Source organism: Plectropomus leopardus, chromosome 18 (assembly GCF_026936395.1).
Source record: "Plectropomus leopardus strain MGB_pleo_1.0 chromosome 18, ASM2693639v1, whole genome shotgun sequence".
NCBI lineage: Eukaryota > Metazoa > Chordata > Actinopteri > Perciformes > Serranidae > Plectropomus > Plectropomus leopardus.
The window spans coordinates 10,921,669-10,948,835 of record NC_142193.1 but is presented as its reverse complement, the minus strand read 5'-3'; the positions used below and the strand labels follow the sequence as shown (position 1 = coordinate 10,948,835).

At 39.1% G+C, this 27,167-nt stretch overlaps 1 protein-coding gene across 1 annotated transcript; it reads left to right on the top strand.

Annotated features, from left to right (window-relative positions):
• The first annotated feature begins 1,588 nt into the window (after positions 1-1,588).
• On the top strand, positions 1,589-25,468 carry plcd3a (phospholipase C, delta 3a). Its single transcript, XM_042505407.2, has 15 exons — positions 1,589-1,972; positions 11,348-11,515; positions 15,360-15,588; positions 16,849-16,978; positions 17,521-17,746; positions 19,483-19,684; positions 19,801-19,945; positions 20,708-20,860; positions 20,961-21,113; positions 21,204-21,354; positions 21,507-21,623; positions 21,891-22,069; positions 23,431-23,566; positions 23,859-24,008; positions 24,113-25,468. The coding sequence occupies exons 1-15, from the start codon at positions 1,882-1,884 to the stop codon at positions 24,253-24,255; spliced, it is 2,373 nt and encodes a 790-aa protein (XP_042361341.2). The 5' UTR covers positions 1,589-1,881; the 3' UTR covers positions 24,256-25,468.
• Positions 25,469-27,167: the final 1,699 nt, after the last annotated feature.

The window sequence follows — 27,167 nt, the reverse complement described above, 5'->3', positions numbered from 1 at the left end:
TCCTCCAGCTCCGGATCACAGAGTTGGGGATGTAGCCATCTGGAGCTATGGGCCATCTCACAGGCTCCGTGCTCGCATCAGTTTGAGACATGATGTGATATCTGGCCCTGATCAGCTCAGGCTCCAGACTTCTACCCAGCCTCAGGCTGTAAGTGAATAACAGTCCGATGTCAAAGAAGGAAAAGTCTTTGATATTTTTTAATATACATTTTTGTTTTCTCATTAAGAGGTAGCTAGATTTAAATGTGAAGCTACAGCTAGCAGACAGTAATCTTAGTTTAGCATAAAGACTGGAAACAGATGTAAACAGCTAGCCTGTCTCTGCCCAAAGCTAACAAAATCTTGCATTTCAAGTGCACCTATTAACACATCATGTCTCAATCACCTTGAAGGAAACCTGAAGTGTAAAAATGACACTCACACCATAAAAACATGAGAGTGGTATCAATACTTTCAACTTGAAAAACACTTGTAAAAATGTGAAAATATCCAGTTAATGAAATGACCAAAAATCACTAGCCTACCTGTCAGTTATGAGCCACTACCTATGCCATTATTGTGTTAGAAAATTACAATATTTGTAACTCACCAGGAAGGCCCTCCTTCTATGCTTAATGGTTTGACCTTCCTCTCATTTTAAATTCAAACAATTCAATTGGAATTAAACCGGTGTTACTATATTTAGAATGTGACCCTGTTGTAAGTTCCATTTAATTGGTTGAAATCAAGGAAACTATAAGTTACCATATATATTTATAACTAATTTTACTAAAAGTGGTGCTTTCACTGAATTATAGCATGAAAAGTGCCTGGTGAAAAAAATGTGTGTGTAATGTGTACCATGTTTTGATGAGCATCTCTTTTTGAGAATGAATATATGTTGAAACACTGATAATGACCACTTAATTTTAAGAGTAGCAAGGGCTGATGTGAAACAAAGAGCAAGTGTTATATTAATAAAATGCTTGATGTGAAACCACTTTTGCCATCTTAGACTATCATTTCAAGACGATTAACCCAGCTGCTCATAGGCTGATTATGAGACAATGGACCCCTGGGCACAGACATGCAAAAGGCTCAACCACCTCTCCTACATAAGAGCAAGACACAAGGACTTTGTCCTTTTACTTTTTTTTGTTTTTTTTGTTTTGTTGTTTTACATCTCTTTGCAGTGCATCTTTTTGTGGTTTTTTTTTATGTCTCTTATGTCTCTTTGAGGTCACATTATGTCTATTTTGATTATTTTGTAATTCCTTTGCATCTGGTCATAAGTCTCTTCCTAGTTGGCATGTGTAACATACAGGAATGTATTGTGTACAGAACTTCTCAGTTACAAATAAGTCATGTATTCAAGAAAATTTTTTTGAGTAAATGTACAAAAATATTATAATGAAAATACACTAAAAGTACCAAAAGTATATTTTTAAAAAGTATGTAGAATGGACCACTTCAGAATTATGTTATATTGTTGGATAATAATTATTGATGATTAATATGTCGTTTACCTTAAAATTGTACTTCAGCACAGTACCCGAGTAAATTTTAATTGTGTGCAGGCAGTTGACATCCCTGCTTCATGCATTCAGTTGTCAGTATTGTTTGGGCAGGAGTAGGAGGTGGGTGTGCGTAAAGTGTGCGCCTTGTTTGGAGCCATGTTACGCCCAGGCATGGAGAGCAGCAGCGCCGGGGAGGGACTTCACACATGTGGAAAACGAATAACTGTTGGCTGTGTGTCTCTCTCTGCTCGGAGGGCCTCTGGGACAGCACAAATCTGCGTTTGCTGGAAGACACCTGCACCCCCCCTTTGATTTATTATTTCTCAGAGTTAAGCCTCGAGTATTAAAGTTGTAGCGTGCTGTTGGTTTCGCTGGAGTTGTAATCATGTTAGGCAGCGGGAAGTCAGCGGCCACCAGTCCCAGAGAGCAGAGGAGGAAAGGGGACGAGAAGACCGCGGACCCCATCAAGAAGCTCGGTAAGAAAACATTCACACTTTTGAAGCTGCTCTCTGTTGCTGCAACATTTAACTGTGAGAGTGAAACACCATAAACTGCGATATCTTAAGTGTTGAGTGTTTTTCCTGTGGTATCACCTTAGTACCCCCCGTGATTCTTGATATGAAGTTATCTGAGTGTACAGTGCTTTAATCACACTTTGTACTGAAGCATTTCAGCAGGGAGTTAGACTGATACCTGATGTAGTTTATTCGTGATAACAGGCTTTTATCATGGTATTTCCTACATTTTCTGTTGTGAGAATAGTTACTTTAATGGTTATTTAAGTAGGCTAGAAGTTCTGCATCCTTTCAAAATACATAATGGGATTACCAGCCTTCCCTTGCAACTACTTGGAAGGATTTAATTTAAATAATTGTTTGCTTTATTTACTGCCTGACCACGTGCTTGTGACCTAGTTGCTTGGTTGTACCTAAAAAATCAAGTAATAGAGAAAGAGTGTGAGACAGATGTCTAATAGTTTTTATTTAGAATGTGAGTTTGCTGGTAATCAGCATGATAGTGACACACCATGACAGGGTGTGTGGGGGTGTATTTGAAGTGATTATGTGTTCATGAAGAGCCGAACTTACTCCCCTGCAGCCACTAGCCCACTGGTGTGATTCAGGCTCCTAACCTCTACCATCCCAGCCCATCCTGGCTCTCAGCCCAACACTGATAGGCTGCTGCCCCTTCACACAAGCCCTTCCAGCTCATGGTCACACCTCGCCCCAAAATAGACACCTGCTGAGCAGCAACAAAGCACCTGTCAGAATCTCTGAAAAGACGCTGGATGTCTGGAAATCTGGACCACCGATGATGTCACCATTTGACCTGTTTATAGGCTGTACAAATGTAAACCATGCTTGCAGCCAATAGTGTAAAATTCATATATTTGAGGCCGTTATAATACATCCAATGCAATGACTTTAACCATAATTTCACAATAAAATGCAGCAAGCAGTATTTTCATGGTCCAATCTTCTAAAAATTCAACAATTAATCACTTTTTACAATAAAAAAATAACTTTACGACAGCTGATGACCTGTTTCTGTTATTGTAACATGTCATCATTGTTTATTTTGGCAATCAGATAATAAAATCCTGCTCCACACATTTGATTTCCTGAACCCCTGATTTTCCATGTTGTCACAGCAGTGTGGTCCAGGCTGTGGCATTGACACCGTAGACTATGTTGAAACTCTGACACTATGCACACACTTGTTTAAGCATTACTGCTGTTTGAGTTGTGAAACCATATATCTGTGCCTGAAAATGTAATGCGCAACTGTCAACTCTATATTTGAGCATCTCGCTAATGCTGAATAATGAAGCCAGTAAGATCACCCCCCTCCTGCCTGACCCCGACCCCTTACCGCCATGTGTCGTCATAAATCAGTCAGGTGGCGTTCAGCCGACGGTGTCTTAGCTGCTTTTTAATCTGTACTTACACCGATGGAAAACACACAGCATAGTATAAGAGTGGAATGAAGTTCTGACTTTTGTGTCATGTGTCACAGGACTTGTCCTACTTGTTTGTTCATAGATTTCTCCCTTAGTCTTTACTTGCAGATAAAGTTCAGTGTGAACCCGAGGTTTGTTAGTTTTGAGATAATCTATGTTTGAATCAGACAAGCGTACGCATGGATAAATATATTCGCTGCCACAGATGTCCCCTGGGGGTGTTTGTGGATTTGGTTTCAGAAAGAGTCCGAGGTTGTCGGCAATGTAGTTAACTCTGGAGCTCAGTACTGCTCTGGCATTGCTACTCAGCAATTACTTAACTGTGAGAACAAACAGGATTTACACAAACAGAATCCATAAATTTATGACTTTGGAGTGGAGTTATGAGTTCACAGGTTGCACTTATTGGCTGCATGTATATGCTTTGCACACAGTCAATTTATATTAGCTTGGTAAAAATATCTCAGGAGTGATTGGATACATTTTTGTTGTTGTTATGTCATGCAAACAAATGCCCTGCCCATGTAAGCCTACAAGACACAACACATTTATATAAAACCAGATCCAAAGGGCTGCGTTTGTATTTTCAGACAATAGTACAAACACTGAAGAAAATAGATACGACTAATTTTCATTGACTTTCCTAATTTTATAGTTATACTGTGCAGGATTAACTAACTGATTACTGTTTGTAAACACGCCTGCTGGCAAATGTGAAATTAAAAGCCAACCACAGATTCATTCTTCTTATTTCTTTTTTGGTGCTGTGTCACTTCGATGCCTGCTGCTACATGCCCACAGATGTCCCAAACACAGCAAATAAAGAAGAAAAGGCAGAAGCAGAGACTGCAGGAAAATACACCCACCACACACTTCTAGTGGGTCCTAAGTGATGATTGTAAGGGATCACTTTTGTATGAGTATGAACATTGTCATTTTTGAAAATTTTGCAGTAGTATAGGTGTATCTTTAAAGTTGCTAATGAACCTAATGAACTGATGTTATGTTTAAGTAAGCCACAGAAAATGATGCATTACTAAGTCTGAATGTCTCTTATTGGAGTTTATAACAGTTTGTTCGTAATAGATCTAGAGTTGTTCCGTTGCTGATATTGGAAATGCCTCTGATGCTGCTTAAATTGCTAGATCAGGTATTGGGCGAGTACGTGGGTTTGTGCATTGATCCGATACCACGTCATTTATTAATAATCTTTAAAGTAGTTTCAATTCACACCCAAAGTGTCATCAGCACTTTATATTTTATACAATATTTTACACACTCAAGCTTTAATGGGCCAAGGCCTTTTTTTTAATACACAGTGGTATCGGATCTGTACTTAGTATTGGCGGATACACAAGTTCAACTGTCAGACTTGATATTAGGAAAGAAAAAGTGGTATCGGTCTAGAGAGGTCTGACCATAGATCCTGTTAACTACAGTTAAATTCACAAGTGTTCATTGGTGATGAACCATAATTCTGCAGAAATCCAAATGCAAACTAAATTATTATATTCCCTTGTTTTCCAGGCTTTTGATCCAAAGTTAGTGAACTGAAACGCATCAAAATTCCTATTTTTAGATCATTTGTACATCAGAATGTTTAAGTCATCATGATACGAATAATCCAAAAGCAAGACTCAGTTTCCATTTTTCAGTCTGGTATTCTGCTGGTTATTTATTAATCTGCCATCCTCAGTGGCCGCAGGAGAAATCCCACTAACTAAAGATCTTCAGCTTACAGATCAGTGAGACACAGACCATGTTTCAAAGTGTAATCAGTGTTTAAGTATATATGTTCTTGACAACATAATTAATCCTCTTTTTCCCCCAAATGCAAGTAAACAAGCTAAAAGTCACCAGATATTACATTTGTGATAGCTGATTAGAATCAATCTGTTAGCTCAGCTGCACACAACAGTTACCCCCTCGCTGTATTTATGGACTCCTCCCTGTGGGTTCATATCCTGCTTATTAATGAGTGAATGAGTGATGTAGCATTCATTATGAATAACAAAGAGAATGTGGAAACTGAGGACTGCTTATTTTCAGCTGAATACAAAGCGCCTGCATGTGCTTTCATGTTCAACTGTGTGCTGTCCAAAAAACCATTGGCAGTAATGCTGAATTTCCAAATTACACTCAGATTGCTTCTCATCTTTTTTTCTGGGGAATCTGTTCACAGATCAGCCGCTGAGAGTCGCAGCTCTACAGTACAGTCTTTTTTTTTTTGGTCAAGCTTCCCTCAGATCATCTTTTAACTCTGGATATCATGCTTTTTTTTTTTTTTTAAAGCTGGACCTTGTGTCCTACTTGCTACCTGGCCCGTCTCCTGGGGACAGCTGTTGGACTGAATTCAGAAAATTGAATTGACCTGTCTCCCGTATCATATCAACAACACCCTAACTTGTCTATCTCTAAGCAAGTGTAGAATCCTTGCTAGCTGGCTCTCGTGACAGTTGTTATGCTGAGAGAAATGTGACCCATGTCCCAGGAAGAGCTGGTATGTGGGCCTGAGTGAAGAGGACTCCTGCAGACACAATCTATTACTGAGCAGCTGATATGGTTATTTTCTTTCTGATCCTTTTCTTGGGTTGAAGGCACTCCTGCTGCTCACAGTGTTGACACACCCTCAGAGAAATATTCCTTATGGAACTGATTTGAATGTTTATTGTTTTCTGACAGCTGATCCATCAGTGTTTCTTTCTTCTCTGGCCAGTTGTTCTCACATGGAGCTGCCAGTGATCCAACTGTTATACAAGTTTTAGTTCTTTGTTGGTCTGTCGGTCCGGTGGTCCACTTTTTGGTCCAGACTGAAATATCTCAACAACTATTGGATGGATTGGCAGGGAATTTTGTACAGCCATTCATAGTCCCCAGAGAATCCTTATGACTTTGGTGACTGCTTGACTTTTCCTCTAGCTCTGCAAGCACGTTAAAAATTTCACTTAAGCGGTGAATTCTAAGAGCATCAAGCAATTCTTGCTGGTCTTTGATGATTTAGCTTGGTAGACCACCAGCCGTACTGGTGTGACCAGCCTGTCAAGCTGGACAGGCCGGTATGGCCAATCTATCCAGCTGTGCAAATGTATCCATATGCACATCCCATGATAGCAGATTTAACTGATTTATACCCTTTGCTTTTCATACATTCCCCTCATGACACTGTTATTTCTCCATACTCAAGGACATTGATTTAATTTCAATTTCACAGGAACCTCACTGGATAAAACAGCTAGAGTGACCATCACAAGCAGCTAAACCATTAAAAAATTATGTGAAAACATACCTCAAACTGGTCAAAAAAACTGGTCAACCAGCTTAACCATCTAAAGCTGGTCAAGATGTTTTTTTGCAGCAAGATGTGCAAAGTCACAGAGCTGCAAGTGTGGCTAACTTTTCATCTAGTGCCATCATCATATCAAAATTTGTCCAATATTATGGTTTATGACTAAATACCTTAAGAAGAGATGGGCTATTACCATCAGCTGCAGCTGTACATAGTGTTTAGTGCTACTTAGCACACATTAGCATGTTATTGTGCTAATCTGAGTTGGTAAACATCAGTGTGTGTTAGTGCTGCAATTGAGTGCATGTTAGCATGGTGACACAATAGCTTAGCTCAAAGCACTGCTGCTTGGTTGGCAGTTGGCATGGACTCTTTCCTCTCCTATGTAGCTAATTCTGCCGCTTTTCTCATGTCTGTGCCATGTTGAAATGCTTGCATTAAAATACATCAGTATGGTTGCTAGCCAGTTGGCATGCAAGGCTTTGACCATCTGATGAAGGGGATGTCAACCAGATTTTCTGCAGGAGACGATGAAAAGAAAGTACAATTCATCTCTGTAGCCTGAAGAGCCATGCCCATCCCTCCATTTACACCCTTATAAAGAGGCTCTTAGGAACATGTAGTGTATTAAAATGTGAATGTGCCTTTGTTTAACTAAACTGTGGATTGGCCAATACTTTCAGGCTTGTGCTCACTTGTTCTGCTCTGCGGTTAGATATTAAAACGATGCAGGTAGGAAAGCAAGAATGTGGTCGAGGCTGAAGGGGCAATAATAAAAGGTGAAGTAGGGGGTTGAGACAGAGGCAGTTAAGGCTGTTTGGGCAGCTTAGCGTGGTCAATGACCTGCAGTTAATCAGGTCCATGTGCTCTGCTTGTGGGAATGCATTGCATGTGGTAACAGCTTGGGAAAACAGGGTTGTTATGGATGGAGGGCTGGTAGGGGAATTTCTTTGTGCTCAACCTTGATGGGGAGAGATCCTTGGCTGCACCCACTTTGTTTCTAGTCGGGGGGAGGGAGCTCGGAGCAGTTTTTGTTGAGCTGTAGCTTTGGGGGCCCTCTGAGGGACTTCAGCCATTTGGCACTGACAGTATAAGGACTGTGATTTAAGGGAAAGTTATGCCCACTGTTTCTGGACAAATCTTCAGGGGTGAGCAGAAGAGACCAACTCCAAAGAATAATTTGACAAGAGTGACCGTTTGTTTAAACCTTTTCTTTGAACAGTCCTAAAAGAGAAAAATTCCCTGTGAGAGGCCCCATTCATCCCTGCTAAAGAAGCAATGAGGCATGGCCAAATGTGCTTTATAAACACTTGTAGTGTAAAGCTGTAGTAGCCATGATTTCGTCATAGTAAAACAAGTTTGACATAACCAGACTTAGCTCTGAAGAGCAGAATCTTTGGTTGATTTTTGTGCTACATTTTTTCACAACTTTTGCACCTGTTTCATGAAATGTAAATATGCATTTTGCAAAAATGTCAAATCAGATTTAAACTGAGTGTGTAACATTTTCATGGCCTGCTAGTTTCCTGGGTGAAATTTTGCTTAGGGCCTTTGACAAGTCAACCCTCCCTTTTGATAACTAGCTCCTATCAAATAATTACAAAAACACCCTCTGAAAAACACTACCAAAATGTATCATTAAATTCATCCCCAACCACCCAAAATGTATTCAAATAATGAACTAAATAAGAAATAGCTATGTCATTACATAGGTAATTTTGAGAGAAACCCCATACCACTCCAAAATAAATAATTTGTGGAATATCCACAAAAATGTAGTAAATTTCACAACATTTTCCATCACACTCTTGCAAATATGTCCACTCAGTGTTGGATTGCACCCTGAGCTCTCTGTGGGTCTGGCATGTTTGAACTATTGTGTAAACACTTCTTGCATGCCCCTTTAACTCCAACCTTGCAGTCCAAAATCCCCTCAGCTTTAGAGTAAAGCTGCAGATAACAGTTCTCAATTATTTTGCCAGTTATCTTGTTTGATTGATCATCTAAATATTTGTCCTAGAAAATATTGTAATAAAATGCTCATCATCATTTCTCAGAGGCCAGCGGGACACAATTCCAGCCCAAATCCCCATTATATCCAGTGTGCAACTTTATATAAAAGAAAATAAAAAGCAAATTATTACAATTAAGAAACGTAATGATTAATCAGTTATCAATTGGTAATTCCCTTTCAACTGAATAGTCCTTTTTGAATTTAGATGTAATCAAAACCAGCTCATATAAATATTGCCTTGTGCTTGTAAATTTAAAAGAGTTGTATCTTGTGCCAGCATTTGGCTTTATTATTGATAATAAAACTTGATATCTTTACAAAAAATAGCACATGCACCATGCAGTAGTTACTAGTTTCCCCTCTGAGTTTAAGTGATACCACATGACTAGGCTCCAACTTACTATCAGTTCTCAACTTAAACCTTTATTTAGGGCTGGCAAAATATCCATGTTATACTGATATTGGGATATGAGACTAGGTATGGTCTTTGATTTTGGATATTGCAATATCAGAATCGCTATCTTTTCCTGGCTTTAAAATGTCATTACAGTAAAGTGATGTAATTTTCTGAACTGACCAGACTGTTCTGGCTGTTTTGTTGTTTGTCTTTACCCACTCAGTCATTATATCCACATTGCTAATGATTATTTATAATAAATGTCGTGTTAATATTTAGTAATCAACCCTACAATATTGTTGCAATATTATTGTGGACATAGGTTTTCTCTATATCATCCAGCTCTACCTGTATTGTGTTTCCACCAGGCCTCCACATAGGCTTCTTGTGTTCATCTTTTATTTTCTTCTCTGACTAGCTTCATCCCTGTAAGTGTTCACAAAAAATAATAATACACGCCTCTTTTCTGAGGCTCTGCAAAGGTTTTAGCCCCTTGATTAAATTTCCATATGGTAGTAATAGTTAGGGACAACTACTATGAACAATACAGGCAGAGTAAACACTGTCTGATGGCCTGCCTCTGCCCCAAGAGAGAAATAAATTTCCAATTATCACAGCTGATTCCAATTTCAGCATTTAATTTCTCACAGCTTTAATCTTAAAGTATGTTCATTTTCATAAAGTCTAGACTGGAAGAAAATGCACAGAAAAACATAACTTTGATATAACATTTTTTTAAGACAATCTCTCGTGGGAGCTTCACTTTGTACACCGAAACCTTCAGCACAGGTAATTTCCTCCAAGGTTTGTATATGAAACACAGCCTTTGGTTTGGGTATAAGCAGAAAAGTGTTGAGGGTGGATTGACAAAATACAGACAACAAGGTCTGTTTGTCTGTGAAATATTTCTGTTGTATTAGAGTTAATTATTTTTAAAAGCATCCACTGACAAGCTCGTAAAAAAAGATTGAGTTGAAAGACTAAGTTGCACTTAGAGAAGGCAGATACGTAACTCCCAGACCTCTGATGTTGTTAACCTGAAGGAGAGGAGCAAAACATATCTGTAAAGCTACAAAATTACTAAAGAAACTTCAACTTTTTACATTGAACTCAGTGCTGACATAATTATTGTACTTATAGTCAGCCTGTGGTCCTCACTTTTGAATGGATAGCTGTGAGATTTGGTTTCAGACGTTCATAGCGTCCAGAGGGTCAACCGTGCTGACTTCTTCCCATAGCAACACTATTAGGTTAGATTCTGGGATTCAAGTTTTTTTTCTCTGCAAATATTGACTGAATTGCAGTGAAATTTAGTACAGTCATATCACCTTAAGGATGAATTGTGATAACTTTGCCAGACCTTTAAATTTTCATCTAGCACCACAAGTATTTGGTCTCATTGGTTCATGACCAAATACCTGCAACACTAATGACATTCCCATCAGCCTCAGCTGTGCTTTGTGTTTGCATTTTTTACCCAATCGATTAAAAACGTTTTCTGAAACAATGGCTCAAAACCCCAAACGCAAATCTGAAAAGAGTTCACTATTTTGTCAAAACTCTACAGAGGCAAGCAAGCATATCACACCATGGATATTATTTTCTTTAAAGACGATGCACCTGTGTTTTGAATTTTTTTTTGGGATGGCCTGTTAAGATACTCATGAAGAAGAATTCAATCTATTATATTTATTATGGTATTAATTTTTATGTGCCCTTGATCTCTTTGATTCATGCTTGTAAATAGCATCACAGAGGAGGCAGAGGTGACGATTACGGACTGATTTCTGTTTGAAGAGTTGTGCAAAAGGGTTTCACACAGGTGCATCAGCGATCCATAATTATGTAAGATATTTCTATCAGATGTGAACAGATGTTTTCAGTCTTGGGTCTTTGTGTGAGATCTGAGTTGTGTTTTAAAAAGGTTGAAAAATGTGTGAAACCAATGAAAGAGTTTGCAAGAGAAACTTCTGCTGTGTTAAGAAGGCGATGATGACGTTCTAGTGGATTCCAGGTGCGTGAAATGTGTCTTAGCAATGGAGAAAAACTGTAAGCCTGTATGTCACCACAATTAACCGGCACAAAAACAAGTCTTGCTCAACTAGCTGATGACACAGTGTCAAACAGAATCACACTTTATTTTTACATTAAAACTTCCCGTTTTGTTTTATGTGGGTGTGTGTTTGTGCTCCAGGGCTGCTGGACAATGAGGACATCCGTATAATGATGCAGGGCTCCAGCATGGTGAAAATTCGCTCTTCGAGGTGGCAGAAGAGCAGAAACCTGCGGCTGCTGGATGATGGACTCACCGTGTGGTGTGAATCCACTAAGAGCTCCCGCAAAGCCAAAGCCCAGCAGACATGTAAGTACTGCCGAAACTTGCCTTCATGATCAGGGAGAGCAGGACAACTAATCATCAGGAGGGAGGATTCAAGGTGGAAAAGAGTCAAAGCACCAAGAAGAGAGAAGGGTTAAGAAGGAAAAGGAGCTCCTGAATAAAAATTTGTCCTGAAAGAGGAAACTTAGGCGATATCAGATAAGAGGAAAAGGGCTTTGGCTGGAAGGAAACGTTATCTACAAGGCAGTAATGTAGCGACACACCAGCAGGCCTTCCTCCATCAGACCAGTGTAGACCAGGACGTGCGTCAGTACACTCATTCAGCGAGCTTATTGTTTACAGTTGTGCTGTTTTATCTTGGCTCTATCTCATGCCCTCTCCGTTACTTTGCCTTATTAAAGGAGCTGTTTGTTTCTATGGTGAGTGAGGAGACTAATCATGGGCTCTGCAAACTGCCGAAACAATAATCATGAGTGATTTACCAGAACATAAACCTGGATTCATGAAGAGTCAGGTACAGTGTGCAGGCTCACTATTAAACCGTCATGTAAAGTTACAGATCAGTAACAGATGTCACTGCAGGCAACTGTTTGCATTTTCAGCATCGTGTTAGTGGCAGAAATCTCTTCAGACTCAGACAGAGATCTGCATGGCTAGAAAGGATTAAAATGGCAAATTTGTATATTTAGGGTGAACTGACCCTGTAAAGATCAAAGAAATAACTGATTATAAGCATTATTAGCATTATTGGACTGCAAATTGCCTGCATGTTATGAACAATGACTAACAGGAAAAGACAGAATGAAAAGGAGGAATCTTGTAAAACAATGATTTGGGGCTTATTACTTTGGGATTGCGGTCATACACTTTTTATTGTACTTAAAACACACACAAAGTCAGATACAAGCATTTTAACAGCTTTTTAATAAGGAAAAAAACCTGTGCTGACGTGTTTAAGTGGTTACCAGTCCTTATTCATTGTAAGATCGTTTCCTGAACAGATTTACAGTCAGCAGATGGGTTTATTTCTAGGGGAATAATGGATTTATTTAGCTTTTGAAGTCATGCGCAAACCTCATATCTGCTATCATAATCCTGTGGTCGGTTTGCTTGCTTTCACACACAACTAAGCAGAGTCCGCTTAGAAGCAAATCAAGACCCACCTTTTCCTGCGGTCTCGGTTTGATTGTTAGATAGACAGCTTTAAACCATCCTAAATAAACTGTACCAGGGTTCCCACGGATGCTTTAAAGGCATTAATTAAGACATTAATTAGTGTTAAATAGTATTAGATAAATCTTTCAAAAGTCTTAATTATGCTGAGACACTGGGAAAAGGATTTTATCGATCTTTTTTTCTGACATTGTATCGTGAAATCTCAAATATAATTTAAATAATTTTCCAAATTTACATCAGGCAGATCAGGATAGAAGAACCAACAGCACTCATATACATTTACCACATCCAATTAAATAAAAAATGAACTAATGTTTTTCCGGGCAAACCAAACTGATACTTATATATATTTTATTATATATAATAAAATAATATGCTCATAATTTTTCATGTGTTCCACTCCACAAAGTTTTAATTTTTTTCAGCATTTAAAGTAGATCATCTAACTCTTTAACTTGACAAAAAAGTTATGTTTCATGTTGAAGTAAATATTTAATAAGTAATTGATGTTGGTATCCCATTGTTTTAAAATACCTGTCACATATTAGTGGTCATGGCACACTGTGTCCAAAGTTACACCTGTGGACTAAAATAACTGCAACGCATGTCTGGAAGAGTTAAATTAAACAGAAGACAGAGACTTTACATCTGATTTGCTTTATATATATTTATATATTTATATATACGGACGGACTCTTTCTCACACTATTTTATTTTCTTCCTTGTTGCTTGACCTTTAGCTCTCCCACCTCTGCTCTGTTTCTGCTCTCTGTCCTGATGTTGCAATGCAGTTTAATGCTGGCCCCTTGCTAGCCTGACTGACGGGGTGGGTGGCTGGGCAGGTCTGTGGTTCAGCTGGTGGTGAAGGCTGTCTTGATTGTGCTGCAGCACCTCCAGAAATAGACCCAGAGTGGTCGTGTTGCAGCGTGTAACACTCCTTACAATGACGATGACAAGCAGTGTGAGGACATGGTGGCCTCTCCAGGGACAGATACTGATAATGCTGCACTGGCAGACTGCTGGGGACCATATCTGTGTGTGTTTGTGTGAATCCCAGATGGAGGATTGGCTCGGCTCCTCTTTTCCGAGCTCCAGGCGGTTCTCCAGGTCCATTGTGATCTGGCCCTTGCAGTTCAGTGCTGCGTCTGATGCTCTAAAAGCACTTGGCGTTAGATTACAACACACCTCTACTGTTCCTTTGTACAGCTCACACACACATGCATGTCACTTTTACCATGTCTCTGGTATAACCACAAAGGAGGAATGTGGAGTAATTTTGAAGAGGTGGACGGCAGAGGCTTTATGACCTCCAACAAGAGAATGAGGCCATTGTCAGGGCAGACACTGCTTATTACCCAACTGAGTGATCACCACACAGCAGGCCTCCCAGTGCAGAAATAGATGAGCTCCTGCACTGAATAAAGTTGTTGTGTTAGGCCTGTGTGTGTGTGTGTGTGTGTGTGTGTGTGTGTGTGTGTGTGTGTGTGTGTGTGTGTGTGTCTCTTTTCTGTGCAGAAAGTGTTGCCCAGACTCACCAGAGCTCAGCAAGAGATAAACAGATTACATAAAGTTGTAAATCTCAACCTTTTTGGCCTGTGACTCCTCCACCAAAATTATACCCCCCACAACATTGAAATATGTTTTTAACAACATGACACACGATAGTCACTTTGGTCCATACTGAAATATTTCAATAATTATTGGCTGGATTGCCATAAAATATGCTTAATTTCATGGTACCAAAAGGATGATGACTTTGGTAATCCCCTGACTATTCCTCAGGCACTATCAGCAAGTTTTTAACTGTCTTGTGAAATACCTCAACAATTGTTGGCACAAAATTTGCTCAGTCTAGATTACCAGAAAATAAATCCTTAATATTTTGGTGATTTCCTGACCTCTCAACTAGGGCTGTCATCAGGTGAATTTTCAATACATTGGGTAAAGGCTACAACTAACAAATATTTTCGTTATCATCTATGGATTTATATCACATATATATTGTTTAATAAATTATGTTTAGTTTATGAAACATCAAAAAGTACTCGAAAACAAACTTCCCAGAGCCAAAAATTCTGTTCTCAATGCTTGTTTTCGGAAAAACAACCACCAAACCTTAATATATCAGAATCTTTAATGAGGAAATATTTGCCTCGTTTTTTTTTGCTTGAATAATGACAGAAACAACTTTTGATATCAGTTAATTTTATTTCAGTCCAATAATTGACTAATCATTGCAGCTCTACTCTTGTTTATGACTGACCTGTGACCTTACCATCAGCCTTAGCTGACGGGGAGATGTCCTAATGTTAGCATTTAGCCAACACAGCCTCACATGGCTGTGCACTACAGCCATCATGTTGAGTTAATAACTAATATAAAACCTATTAGAAGAATCTGCTCTTTGACTTTCAGCAGGGAGAGCAAAACTGAAGGTGTAACTTTCACTTGCGTGTCAGTTTGGGTGCTGTAAGAGTCTCAGGTTAAATTTATCCTGTTGAAGAGTATGCAAAGTACGTTTTATATTTTACAATCCTGTTGCTATGACACTCTGCTGGGTGGGATTGATGAATCCCTATAAACACTCAACGTTTGACCTTACGCTGTTTCGCACCTTGAGTTGTTGTGATCTTCTGGCAGGGCTGTGTTTACTCAAAAACATGATTTTTCTCTGCCTCTCCTCTCTCCACAGTTGCAGTGACAGAAGTTGAGTGTGTGCGTGAGGGCTGCCAGTCCGAGGCGCTGAGGCAGCTGTCTGGGTCTGTGCCAGAGAGCCAGTGCTTCACAGTGGTCTTCAGAGGAGCCAGGAAGAGCCTGGACCTGCTGTGCCACTGTGAGGACGAAGCTCGGCGCTGGGTGCGAGGGCTCCGCACTTTAAAGGAGCACGTGGCAAACATGAGTCAGAAGCAGAAACTGGACCAATATCCTGCCCAATTTCTAATATGCTAGAATAAATATAGAGTAGCTGAGGCAGCATTGCTATGGTGACTGACTCTGCTGTCACATGTGCCATCCCACATCCACGGCATAGCTAAGGTGAGCAGTAATGACTTGATGAAAAAGCCTTGTCTAAATATAGCCCGACTATCAGTTAATTACAAACCCTCACAGCCAGAGGATAATATGACTGCAGGTGTCAGGTAGTGTATAAAACTAAAATAATCTGTGCCTCTCTATTGATATATTTTTATTTTTATGACCTTATAAATCATCAAGTCAATTATCTTGTTTATGCTATCTTGTTAACTTGTTTATTAGGTTTCACACTGCAGACTATCGGCAACAGGGTGATGTTTATCTTAAATGGTGTAATGTGTGTGTGTGTGTGTGTGTGTGTGTGTGTGTGTGTGTGTGTGTGTGTGTGTGTGTGTGTGTGTTGGCTTTCTGTACTACCATTTGCACACTCAGGTAACAAACTTTAATTAGTCTTTTATTGTTACCAACCCTTTATGCAGTGAGATTACATGGACAAAGATGGACAAAGTGTATTCACTTACAACCAAACTTGTCAGAAAAATGAACTCTTGAGCAAACATCAGCGTGATAACAACTACATACAATGACATAAACTCTTAAGGAATAATTTATTTGACATGTACTGAACCACAACCAAAATAACTTTGTTGCCTTAAACCTAACTACAAACACCTTCTTACTGCTGACCCTTTCTGTGTCAAGAGACAACAGAAAAGGCTGCCCTCAGTGTAATTTACATAACGTCCAAGCAGTAAAATATGACGAGTAGAGGTGAGATCATATTGCAGCAGAAAGACAAACAAATAATCTAATAGTCTTTTTTTTCTTACTTAATGATCCTGGTTATTTTGACCATAAACTTTGCCTTATTGCCTATAATTGTGTTCATCTTAATTTTATATGTTCAGTCATTATGATAAAAAATTATGATGATTGGCTGTATTGGTGCCCACTCCAGTGCTTGTGCATATATGTAGCTGCGGTGTTGTTTTAGAGGTTGCAGTTTTTCGGGGCTGACTGAAGTTGCTGTTATTTGTCCACCCTGTTAATGAGAGGTTAAATGAGGGTGGGCTAAATATCAGAAGCAGTGTTATGCAAAAAAAAGTGTAAGATTTCAGTGTGTTTGTGCATAGTGAAGACAAAATGGACTTGACTGATTGTAGGCTCTAGTTTTTAGTCTGTTTTTTTTCCTTAACTCTCCACACTTGGATCCGGCGCTACCTGAGGCGAGCGGATCAGAACCAGGACGGCAAGATGAGCTACGACGAGGTCAAACGACTTCTCCAGATGATCAACATTGACCTGAGTGAGCAGTATGCCCGCTGTTTATTCAAGGTCAGGGTCATCATGTGTACATTGTGTGAGTTTTCAGCACCTGTAAAATATCCTTAGTAGATGGCATTTCTGTAAAAGCTTTAATTCTGAGAAGAGAGGAGATAACTACACAGAGATGTGGAGTTGATTATATTTTAGCCAATGTCAGTTCACTGTGACACCCTGGAGTCTACAGTCTGTGTTCAATTACCAAGCCAGCAGCAAGCCAACCACCAACCCCCCTCCACAACTTTACCCCCCCCCTCATCCTCCCCACAACAAATCAAGAGCCTGTTATTTCTTTATTGTGGGGCATTACTGCCTGCCCTGTCCCTCAGTTCTCTATTATAGCTTAACTGTTGGTTTTTCTGTTCTTTTCCGATGCAATTTCCAATAGTAACCCTCCTCAGAGAGCTGTATTTTAATGTGAGTATATGCAGCTGGGGTGAATTACTATGGAGATGCTTAATATCTCCATAAAAGCACTGTGTTTGATATGTGTCTCTCTGTGTGTTCGATTGTTTGTCTTTTTTTAACTCATCTCTATCCCCTATGTATCTCAGAGGTGTGACCGATCCGGTGATGGTCGTCTGGATCATATAGAGATCGAGGAGTTCTGTAGGGAGCTGCTGCGACGGCCCGAGCTGGACGCCGTGTTCAGACATTATTCAAGTAATGGTTGTGTGCTCGCCACTGCTGAGCTGCGAGACTTCCTGGGAGACCAAGGAGAGGACGCCTCGCTGAATCATGCTCAGAGTCTCATCCTCACCTATGAGCTCAATGACTGGGGTAGGTCCTAAAAACAGTCATTAAAGGCTTTTAAGGAAGAACCTAAAACATTTTCATATAAACACTATGTATGTCCTCTTTGATACAATGACAGAATAATGATCTTCCCGTTATCTTCCTTAACTATCTTTCTAAACACTGAGTCAAAATCCTCTGCTGCACAACATTGTGATACACTTTATGTTTCCAGCAGTGACATTGATTTGTTTCAAGGAAGAAGAAATTGTTAAAGTATTTGCAGTAGCACAAGCAAAAACAGCTGCCATGGCTGACATGAAAAATAGGAAAACGCCACACACAAAAATTCAAACTTGATTAACAGAATCCAAGGAAGAATGTGCCAAATCAAACAAATAAAAATTTGTTCTGTTCACAGAGAGACAAACAGGCTCAAAAGTGCACTCTATGACAAGGGCAAGATGCTATTATGGCCCAAAACTTTGTCATTAGGAGAAATGTACTGCAGCTTCAGAAACAATGCCAATTTAAAAACACATAAAACAAAAATAAATACAATGATGGAAAAGTGCTGCAAAAAGCCAAAATAAATACATTAACAGCAAAAGCCCTGCAAATGCAGAAATGATGCAAGGTCATAACTGCACAAATGTTGAAAACAAATACAACAGAAAAACACTGCATATCAAGTCAACACAACGTCTGTTATGCAGTTCTCTAGGAGAAGTGCTAAATGGAGCAGCTTGATGTTAGACCCGAGGAGAGACACGGGATGAGAGAATGTCTTGGAAGCGGGATGAAAAGTGGAGTAAAGAGGCAACACAAAAAAAGTACATAATCTTTTTTAAAAAAGCCTTCTGTTCTTCAAAAACAAACACTCTCTTCTGGTTCCTCTCTGCTGAATCAAAAACCAAGTTATATAAGTATATAAGTTACCTCTTAGATCTTCCCATAGAGGCCTGGAGAACTTCCATTGTGTTTGACTGGATATGCAGAGTTTTTCAGTTCCATTTGTTTTCAAGGTTTGTGTGTTTTTGATTTTGCGTTGTTTCTGTGATTTCGGCACATTTCTGCTGTATTTGCTTTGGGCATTTTGTATGTGTTTTTTTTCTAACGGAAAATTTTCAGTCTGTTGTAGCATACTTGTCCTTGTCAAACAACTGTTTCATTAGTCATTTTCAAAAAGTAAATAATAAAAAACAATATTCACAATGTCACTGATATGTATCATTGACTTAAGTGGTGGTGTGTTTTTTTTTCTTATAAATTTAACTTTTTTACTTTCAAGTTGAAGAATGTGTCATTTTTTCCTTTAAAAAATTGCATATTTTGCTTTATTGAAAGCATCATTTTAAATATATGTGTTAGATGTTTGGGAAGATGAAGACTAAGTGACTGTCTGGTTTGGTAAGAGAGGATCTGTGAATTATAAATTATAAAGAGTATTATGACAGGTTTACAAAATAAAGGAGTTGATAGGATGCAGGAAGCAGTACTGTTTGAGTGGTAGTGAAGTGTAGGGCAGACATCACAACACTGACAGCTTAAAATATTCTCAAAATAAATAATAATAGAAGTCAAGATGTGTTATTTCTAGATTTTTCAGCTGAATCTGTGTGAGAAAAGGAGGCTGTGATTTATTGTAAACCCTCTCTTGTCCTGCCTTGCCTTCCATGTACCTGAGTCCTAGTTAGTTTTCAAACACTATAATTAAACTCTCACAGTTCTGTTGATAAACCCTCTAAAAAATACTTTAAACACTTTGCTATTAATTGCAGCTCAAAGGAACCTGTTCATGACCCAGAATGGTTTCACCATGTACATGCTGTCCCTGGAGAATGATGTGGTTAACCCTGACCACACCAGAGTCTACCAGGACATGAGCCGACCTTTGGCCCACTTCTTCATCTCCTCGTCACACAACACTTACCTCACCAAGGACCAAGTCACCAGCGCCAGCAGCACTGAGCCATACATCAGGTATTGAGACGGAGACTTGTAAAGCATTGTCACCATATTTTAGCATGATCAAAACTGATTTAGATGTTTTTAAGTTCCCCCTGTGGTGTGAGATGAAGTGTGTCTTTTACTGGCAGGGCTCTGAATCAGGGCTGTCGCTGTGTGGAGCTAGACTGCTGGGATGGAGATAAAGGTGAACCTGTCATCTACCATGGGCACACTCTCACCTCCAAAGTGCCTTTCAAGGAAGTCATTGAAACCATCGCCCAGTATGCCTTCAAGGTGATTTAATAGTGTAAATCCCCAGCTATGAAAGTATGCTTTCTGCCCCTCATTACTGTCATGGATGGATGGGGCATGAAGTATTAGGGGGCCTCTGTGGCCTTCACATGCAAAATGTGACTTGACTTAAGACAATGACCAGAAAGAGACTTAAAATTACCACAAACTGCAAACAGACACAATATTAATGACAAAAAAGGGGCAAAACAACCGCAAAGACACACTAAACTTTTAAAAAGAGACATAAAACAATAACAAAGAGGCACACAGCGTCTGCAACAAGATACAAAACATCTAAAGAGAGTCACAAGACAACCACAAAGAGGCACAAAAAAAAACAACTAAAAAGACACAAAACAACCACAAGAAGGCACAAAACAACTACAGAGAGACACAAAACCTCAAAAATACAAATAACAACTACTAAGTGATCCAAAACAACAACAAAAAAGGCAAAGCTGACACAAAGTCTGAGGGTCTTGCTCCTCTGTAGGAGTGGCGGTGAGGCCATTTGCATATCTATATAGTTATAATATGCCCTTGGTAACTGCTAATGTAATAAGTAAGCAGTCAGTCAGACGTCTTACTTTCATAGCTTGCTGCACTTCATGCAGCTGCATTGGTTCAGAGGCAACCCTGTGGCATTTTGGTTTGACATACTAGCCTATAGCATTACAGTGTTGTGTCCTGCATTACCATCATGTGATATAACTGCCTTTTAATGGCATGGCATACAGTATGTTTCCATGTTTTTCTGTGCAGGCATCCCCTTACCCTCTAATCCTGTCCCTGGAGAACCACTGTTCTGTGGAGCAGCAGGCAGTCATGGCCAAACACCTCCGCACCATCCTGGGCAGCAAACTGCTCACCAAGCCTCTCAGCGCCCAGCAGCAGAAGGATCTCCCTTCTCCTGAGGTGCAACACACACACACACACACACAGCTGGATCATTTTTCTGTCCTTTGGCTGTCTGGTTTTCTAATGAAGTAATTTGTTCCAATAATCTTCGCCACAGGAGCTGCGGGGGCGTATTCTGGTAAAAGGGAAGAAGCAGATTCCTCACCTGGGCCAGCTGGGCAAGAATGGCAGCTGTGCCAGTTTCTCCTCAAGCTCTGAAGATGAACTCGCAGGCAGCAATAAGAACACACCCAAGAAGGATCCTGCAAAGGTCAGTTGTCAATAAAACGGAGAAGATGTTCAAGTGAACTTTTTAAATAAAAGCCCAATTTTCTTTTATGTTTGTATTTGCCCTTTCCAGGTCTGTCCTAAACTGAGCCCAGAGCTATCAGAGCTGGTTGTGTACTGCAAAAGTGTCCCCTTCCGTGGGTTTGAAAATGCATCCGAAAAACCCTCAAATGAAATGTCCTCCTTCTCTGAAAACGAAGCCCTCAGGCTCATCAAAGACTCGGGTACAACAGTGGAAATAATTGCATCTTGACATTACAGAGAGGAAGTTAAAAAAAAAGATTTTCTGACATTGCTTCACTGCAGCTGATTCTACACAAAATATAATCAGCCTCCAGTGTATCATGGCATGTGGTTTTCTTCTTTTCATTTGCAGGGAAGCTTTTCGTGAGACACAACAGCAGGCAGCTGAGCCGGATCTACCCCTCTGGCCAGCGCCTCCAATCATCCAACTATGATCCTCAGGAAATGTGGAACGGCGGCTGCCAGATGGGTTAGTACTCCAGACTAGAAGCTTGGATGCTGTTCTGATGGCAGCAAATTAAGGCAATTCATTTGGAAAACATTATGTGGTCAGTAAGTGCCAGAGAAGTGTTATACTGACTCTCATTTCTGCAAATTGCTGCTACATCACAACACATTGATGTCTTTCTCTTTTACTGATTCTGTGACTGACGGCATTCACGTACTGAAATGTTTTCCGTTGGCACGAGTGGGATCGACTTGCCATGTTACTGACTCCACTCTCTGTGCCGTGCAGTGGCTCTGAACTTCCAGACACCTGGGGAGCAGATGGACCTGAACCAGGGTCGCTTCCTTCCCAATGGTCGCTGTGGATACATTCTTAAACCTGACTTCCTATGCAGCCCCACGTCCAACTTTAACCCAGAGAACACGGGAGGAGGCCCAGGTCACATCCCCACCCAGTTAACAATACGGGTTAGTGGTGACCTTTTAAGTGAAAATATTAGAGCAACTTTAGATAGGTTGACTTAAGTCCATCTTAAATGATAGTTATTATTTGATTTTTGACAAACTTTATTTATTTAGATCAGTGCTCTTCATAAGGTTTTTGCACTTCGAGGTCCAGGGTGTAGGATTTAGAGGGATTTATTGGCAGAAATATAATAAGTATGTTTACCTTAGTGTATAATCATCTGAAAATAAAAAATATTGTCTTTTCATTTCCTTAAAATGAGCCATTTATATCTATATAGGGTGCGGGTTTGCCATGTTGCACCTCCATGTTTCTCCATGTCTCTAGAGAGGGTCATTTATGTTCTTGCATCAGCCACAGAAGTTAAACTGGTTTATTCAGTGTTTTTACTGGTTTAAATCACCAGGCTTGTTTATTCTGGAGTGGAAAAGCCCTCTGCGGATAATTCGGCTCCCAAGAAGAACCTCCTAAACATTTGGATCTTAAGTAGGGCTGCTAGAGACTCAAATCATCAGTTGGAAACCCCTCATTCAACTGAAATTGCTTCAAGTCAAGCAGTTTTTTTTTGTGCAATGTACTTAGGGGGACATTTTGGTCCACAGATTTTGCTGCGGAGTGAGTACTCTTGATCTTCACGCTACTCTTTGCAGTTGCAGACATGTAGTCAGCAGCACAGTGACAGATAGAGACTGAACCGTAAGAAGTGGTGAATTTACAGCTCACAGCAAGTTAATACGACTCATTCTTATTTTCAGGTGATTATACACTTACAGAAATGTACAATTATATTACATTTCTGCCAATATCTCCCCCTTAACCCTGCACACTGGACCTTTAATTTTTTTAATTTTATTTTTTAAATTTTCTGACGTGGTTCTAAAGACAGAGGGTATTGTATGCTGCACAGATTGTGAGGCTCTTTGAGGCATATTTGTGATTTGGGACTCTACACAACCATCAGAATTTTATATGAAAACTATTATTTCTTTTTAAACTATTATTGTTGATAGTTAAATTATAATTGTTATTGTTATTTTATTGAAATTTTTTTAACATTTTATTATTTTTTTCTCTTTTCTTTCTTTTTTCCCCTCTCTTTCTACTTTTGTTTGAGTAATTAATATAATTATTTGATGAAGTTATGCCGTTTTCCCTCCTTTATCGGTATATATTTTGTATGTTGTAATCCTCTGGGTGGGTGGTCAGGGTGGTAGGAAAGGAAAGGTTGGGGAATGAATGGCTGAAATGAGGACAAACATACATGTTTGTGCCCCTTTTTGTTGGACGAGGTCTCAACATATTTACAAACATATTTACAGAAGATTTTGATACAAAAACAGACTTATTACACTTTGCTTTTCAGATAATATCTGCACAGCAGCTGCCAAAAATCAAAACAGAGAAGGCCAGCTCCATTGTGGACCCGCAGGTGGTGGTGGAGATTCATGGGGTGGCTATTGATAATGCAAGACAAAAAACTCACCGCATTGACAACAACGGTAATTCTGAGACGTCATAATTCACTAAAAAGCTTTAACAATAGATTGTTATCCTCATATTATTACCTGTATTAACGTTTAAAGCAGAGAGCTAATACTAAATTCTAAAGCTAACCTATTATTGCTGGTTTTTTTTCACTATTGGCCTGTTTTGTAATGATGTAGATGCAGGAGGCTGCAGATGACAGCATTAAGCAGCACAGATCCTTTTTCCTGTCCAGCGCCATTATTAGTTTGTTTGAAAGGTGCAATCCTGGCTGATGTATTTACAGCTCTTGTGCGCCCTCCACAGGATTCAACCCGCGATGGGACTGCACTCTGAGTTTCCAGCTGCAGGTCCCTGAACTGGCCTTGGTGCGGTTTGTTGTGGAGGACCATGACCACACTGCCAAAAATGACTTTGTGGGGCAGTTCACGTTACCTTTCACAAGCATACGGACAGGTGCTCATAAAGATCCCTGTGAAAGATCCCCTGTGCATATTCTAAAGCACTCATCACTGTGGCATGCTGTTTGTCATGTGTGTAATATCCTCTTTTTTCCTCAGGTTATCGGCATGTTCATTTATTGAAGGCAGATGGTTCCAGTCTGTCCCCCAGCACACTCTTCATACATGTCAAAGTGGCCCGCAGAGGAGTTCCCATCAAAACTGTGTCCGAGCGAATGGCCATCGCCAAAGGCAAGGCATGACGGGCATCTGAACTAGATGGAGAGCTGCATTTTTTAACAAAGGGCTGTGGAAAGGGAGCTCTGAATGTGAGCAGAGAGAGACTGCTGCTGCTGCCAGCCAGTCTCACAGTCCAGACCTCAAGTGGTCCAATTTACACTGAACCACTTCCCAAAGCAGGAGGAAAGATGTCGTTTATCAGAAATGAAGATCCTGGCTTTTAGCAAATGAATTGCCTCAGGCCAGATAATGAATCCATGACACACTGTGGGAGTATCTGGTCTTGTCAGTGCTGAGTGCTCTGGAAACAGGGCACTCGGGACTGCAATCACAAAATACACCGATATGGGATTTGTTACCAAATTCATTTCAATGTTGTTAACTCTCACGTGTGGACGGTAATTGACTGAGTCAAGATGAGTCATTTCATCCTTTTGTATTTTTGATTTTAGAAATATTTTTAAAATTTACCATTTAACTTAAAGTCCGAAGATACTTTAACAAACAAAAGCAGTAATTACTTAACTATGGCTGTCTTATAAGTGCTTTAGGTAGGAATCCAAGTATGTAATTAAAAAATGATTAACATTATTGTTTTATATATGATTGTTTCAGCACTAATCGTGATGTAACTCAGATGTATTGTTTTACAGATTGTCCAGGAAGGTTGAAAATATAATGAAAGCCTTTATTCAGTTAGTCTTACTTGATACTACCGATACTTGGCACTTTTAATTTCTCTCGGGAGATGACATATTTCCACAACTTACAAATGAACTTGAAATATAAACAGTATTAACTTGCCAATAGATAGATATACCTGTGCTCTTAAAATTTCAATTTATTGTATTTCAATTTAGCATTTTTTAATGTTTTTATGTCTTTGACATGTAATGATATTTGCTTGAATGCTCTCTTTTGTATGAATATTTTTGTTGCCAATTATTGTCCTTAACATTCAGATCTAGAAAACTGTGGTTAAACACAACCACCAATTACTGCAGGCTACAGTGAATCATTTAATACCCTTAAGGGAGCTTTCCTGATAGTAAAATGGTGCAATAATGAAAGGTGCTGCATGTGGAATTCTGTAATTACAGTATATGTGATGTGGATGGGTTCAACAGCATGTAACAGATAGTGAAGAATGACTTTGCAGTGTTAGAGCCTCTGTTGTATGAATGGCAGCTGGTATTATGTGTGCAAGAGAAAATTTTCATAAAAGCACTAATAACACGTCACTGTGTGAGCCCTTTTATTGTTCATTTGGGATTTTTTAAATTATGAGATAGACAGAATATGTGTATATGTTTGTACAGATGGGTGGAAGTTTGCATTTAAGTCTTATTCACTGTCTCAACAGCTAAATTTCTTGCGATCTGATGATCTGCAGGAGATGGTGGAGATGTTTTTTTAAAGAGATTATATAGAAATGATATATTTGTGAGGATTTATGTCTTTAGCAGGAACTGAGTGCCAGAGACAGGTAAGGAAGTCAGCAAGTACTGAGAGGTAAACATTATTTTAATCCTTTCATGGGTTTTGTTTACAAGAAAAATAAAGAATATTGCCATATTCCCTTATTAGAAAGTGGAAATACTCCTTTTATCACTTAATATATACAGATTTAGATTAGGTTGTGAAATATGTATATTTACTTAAGTTCTGTTTGTAAGTACAAATTTAAAGTACTTGTACTTATTTGAATATTTCCATTTTCTGCAACTTAATACTTCCACTTCATCTCAGAGCGAAATATTGTAAATTTTTCTCCACTGCATTTGTCTGACAGCTTTAGTTTCTTGTCAGATTATATTTTTTATGCACTTCTTGTATAAAAGCTAAGTAAACTCTTTGAAAACTTTATTGGAGCAGCTGGAAAATGAATCTTCACAAATCTGAAAACAGACTTTGACTTGACTTTTTTAAAAACCTGGTTCTCACAGAACAGTAGCGCTGTTTAGATTAAACTACCCAACTGTAAATATAAAGGAATAAGGATTAGCACAATTTTTACCCAGTAAAATGCAATATACACATGATTGTAACAGTAATACTAAAACATCCAAAAGCATCAGATATAATAGTAAAACATTGACAGGGACCATTTTACTGCTACTACTACTACATTTCATACATTTTGCTGATGATAATACTTACATACTTTGACTCAAGTAAGGTTTTAAACGCAGGACTTTACTTAGTGCAGTATTTTCGCAGCATGGTAATTGTATTATTACTAAAGTAAAGGATCTGAATACGTCTTGCACCACTGCACATTTCTCTAATAATACCAAATATCAGTCTAGATCATACACCATGTATATCCGCCCCTCATGTGCTTCCTATTAAATACTTCAGTTTATTTCCTTTAGGCCAAATGCAGGTCACATGGCTCTAATCATGCACATGTGAGACAAAAAGAGATTTAAACTGAATCAATCACAAACTTTTGTCAGGGTCATGAGAAATGAAAAAGTGTTTAGATCCTCTCCTTAAGTAGTAGTACTAATACCACCCTGTGAGAGCACTCCACCGCAATTAATCGTCCTTGAAACTGTTCATAAAGTAAAAGTATGTATTAATAATCTGCAAAATTTACCGTGAGTATGAAAAATAAAAGTACTCAGTATGCAGTAAACTGTTCCCTGCCAGTGCTTTACTATTATATTTGATGTTTTTGCTCTATTTTATAATTTAATTGATGCATTGATTACATTTAAGAGGCCAGTATTGGACTTTCCACTACATTTATTTTAAAACTTTGCATATTTAGCTTTTGTTACTTTTCAGAGTACAATCATTGATAACCTTTCTGTTGGTTAAAAACCACGTATTTCCAGATGTGTTGATTTTGGATATTTGTGATAAACTAAAAGACGAGATATTTATTTATATTTTTTATTTTGCATTAGCAACATAAATCCATAAAGTA